General features: G+C 43.9%; 1 protein-coding gene across 4 annotated transcripts in view; it reads left to right on the top strand.

Annotated features, from left to right (window-relative positions):
• The window catches only part of LOC134440404 (transcription factor COE3-like), a 183763-nt gene that overhangs the window by 166945 nt on the left and 14318 nt on the right, over nt 1-2500 (top strand). For all 4 annotated transcript variants that reach the window (XM_063190471.1, XM_063190474.1, XM_063190473.1 and 1 more), the window contains exon 12: nt 1698-1763. In XM_063190471.1, the coding sequence (XP_063046541.1) occupies nt 1698-1763 (66 nt within the window). The remainder of the gene's footprint in view (nt 1-1697; nt 1764-2500) is intronic.

The raw sequence follows: 2500 nt of genomic DNA on the forward strand, positions 1-2500 counted from the left end.
AGTCTCCTGCCTTCTATGGTTCTCCTTATACTCCCTCCTTTAATGCATCCTATTCTATCCTCCCATCCACTAACAGTTAGTAACTAACCCTGGCCTCCTTACTAATATGGTATGCATCCTTCCTCCTCCTCCTTTCCTCCCTCCTGTTATTCCTTTCATTCTATCCCCCCCCATCCACTAACCCAGGGGTTCCCAACCTTTTCCAACGTGGGGCCCACTTAAAATTGTCACAAATGTTCAGGGCCCACTTCTGACCCAATAAAGAGTAAAACTCAAATAAATCAATAGCAACACACACCAAATTATGATTATAATTTGTAGAAAATGATTTCAAGGCCCACTTGGAATACCTTCAGGGCCCACCAGTGGGCCCCGGCCCATAGGTTGAAAATCACTGCACTAACCTTTATCTCCCGCATTCTATGTTTCTCATCCTTCCTCCCTTTTATTTTTATTTCTTCCATTTCATCCCCCCATCCCCTCACCCAAGTCCTCTGCCTTGCCTTCTGTTCTCATCACCCTCCTCCGTCCTCCTTCCCGTCTTCCCTTCACTCCTTCCATCCCCCCATCATCCACTGACCTTTGCCCATCTACTTTTGCTCTCCTCCCTCCCACCCTTCCTCTCTCTCTCCATCCTTTCGTCCATGTCCTCCCATCCAACGAACTAACCCTGTTTCCCGCCTGCCGCCTCTTCTCGCTCTCTCTCTCCTCCCTCCCTTTTATTTCTTGCATTCCATCCCCCCATCCACTAACCTTTGCCCAACTACTTTTGGTCTTCCCGCTACTGTCACTCCCCTTCCATTTCCCTTTCCTGCCCTCCCTTCTTGTTCTTCTTTTATTTTCTTTTTTTTTTCTCCTCCGTCTCTTCTCCTCTCATATCAACCCATCATCCGTGATTTCCTCTCTTCGTCTATTGGATCGTCTCTATGGTCTGGTATTTCTTTCTTTCTTGTGCTTCTTCTTCTTCTTCCTTTCCTTTTCTCTCCTCCTCTGCTCTGCCCACGCACAGTTGGGCACTGACAGCGAATACACACACACACACGCACACACACACACACACACACACACACACACACACACACACACACACACACACACACACACACACACACACACACACTGTGTTGTCTGCTCTGCGCGGGTCTGCTTGGGGGATGATGAAAGCCCTCTTCCAGATTTCAGGCATCTGAAATTTGCAGTTTTTTTTGTTTCTGGTGCTTGTAAGATGTATGTTTTTGTTGCACACAAGAGACATAAGGAGAGATAGAGGTAGAGCAAGGGAGAGAGAGAGATCGAGAGACAGAGAGTGATAGAGAAAACAAATGGGGATAAAAATGAAATGAGTAATAAAATAAGATGACGATTCTGAAGAATGTGCTTGAAGAATGAAGAAGAATGTGCTTAAACACAGACAAATACACTTGACATACTTTTTCTGTAATTCAGTGTTTTACCAGATTATTCTTTTGTCATATCCCATTCAATTCTACAAAGTAAAACAAAAATATGTGGCAACTTAGACTAAAAAGCATTGACTTTCTGAGTAAAAAAAGTAAAAATATATATTTTTTAAAACGAACAGCTAGCCTATAGTAGATATTATGAAAATGACTCGCTTAGCTAGCGTTGCGCTAGCCTTAGTGATTTCAGTGGGGTCACCGTGGTAACCGCTGTGTGTTGTTGTGTACGTTTCGCAGGAGGTCCTGCTGAAGAGGGCAGCAGACCTGGTGGAGGCCCTATATGGCATGCCACACAACAACCAGGTATGGCTGACCCTCACCCATCTACTCCACTGGACATACACCACACATACAGTACCCACATGCAGTGTAATGACAACCTTTAGAATAATAAACTTTATTTACAGACTCAAGGTCCAGATAAGAACAAACAATACATTATAAAAGACATACAAAAAACATTACACCCCCCCCCCCCCCCCCCCCCCCCCCCCCCCCCCCCCCCCCCCCACCCCCCCCCCCACACACACACACACACACACACACACACACACACAATCATTACTTTAAAAAAGACTCAGACTGGCTATAGGCCCATGTACAATTGACTTTTCCAATGTTTCCATATGTCTGAATTGTATTGGGTATCACTTTCCTTTACATTGGACAAACACAGTATAATGCCATTTCTTGATGAAGTCAATCTACACATAAATTTATACATGAGATTTCTAAGAATAGCCTGAAATGTGGGGACATTTACAGAGACAAACAATTGATACACAAGGTCAAAACAACATAGGCTACTCTCATGTCATATCATAGAATAAGCTGCCTGCCAAATTGGCTAGTGACACTGAAATTATTACCAACAACAGCCAGTTTTTACCAGCATTTTGCCAGTTGGCAGGTGCCAATGTCAAGCCCTGATACAGTACCCACATAAGTGTCTCTAAATGACAACCTTTATAACATAATTGTGGCACTCCATTTTCAAGTCCAAGTTCAAGAGTTTATTTGCCATGTCAACAACATTTATA

The sequence above is a fragment of the Engraulis encrasicolus genome, chromosome 23, assembly GCF_034702125.1.
Source record: "Engraulis encrasicolus isolate BLACKSEA-1 chromosome 23, IST_EnEncr_1.0, whole genome shotgun sequence".
Lineage (NCBI taxonomy): Eukaryota > Metazoa > Chordata > Actinopteri > Clupeiformes > Engraulidae > Engraulis > Engraulis encrasicolus.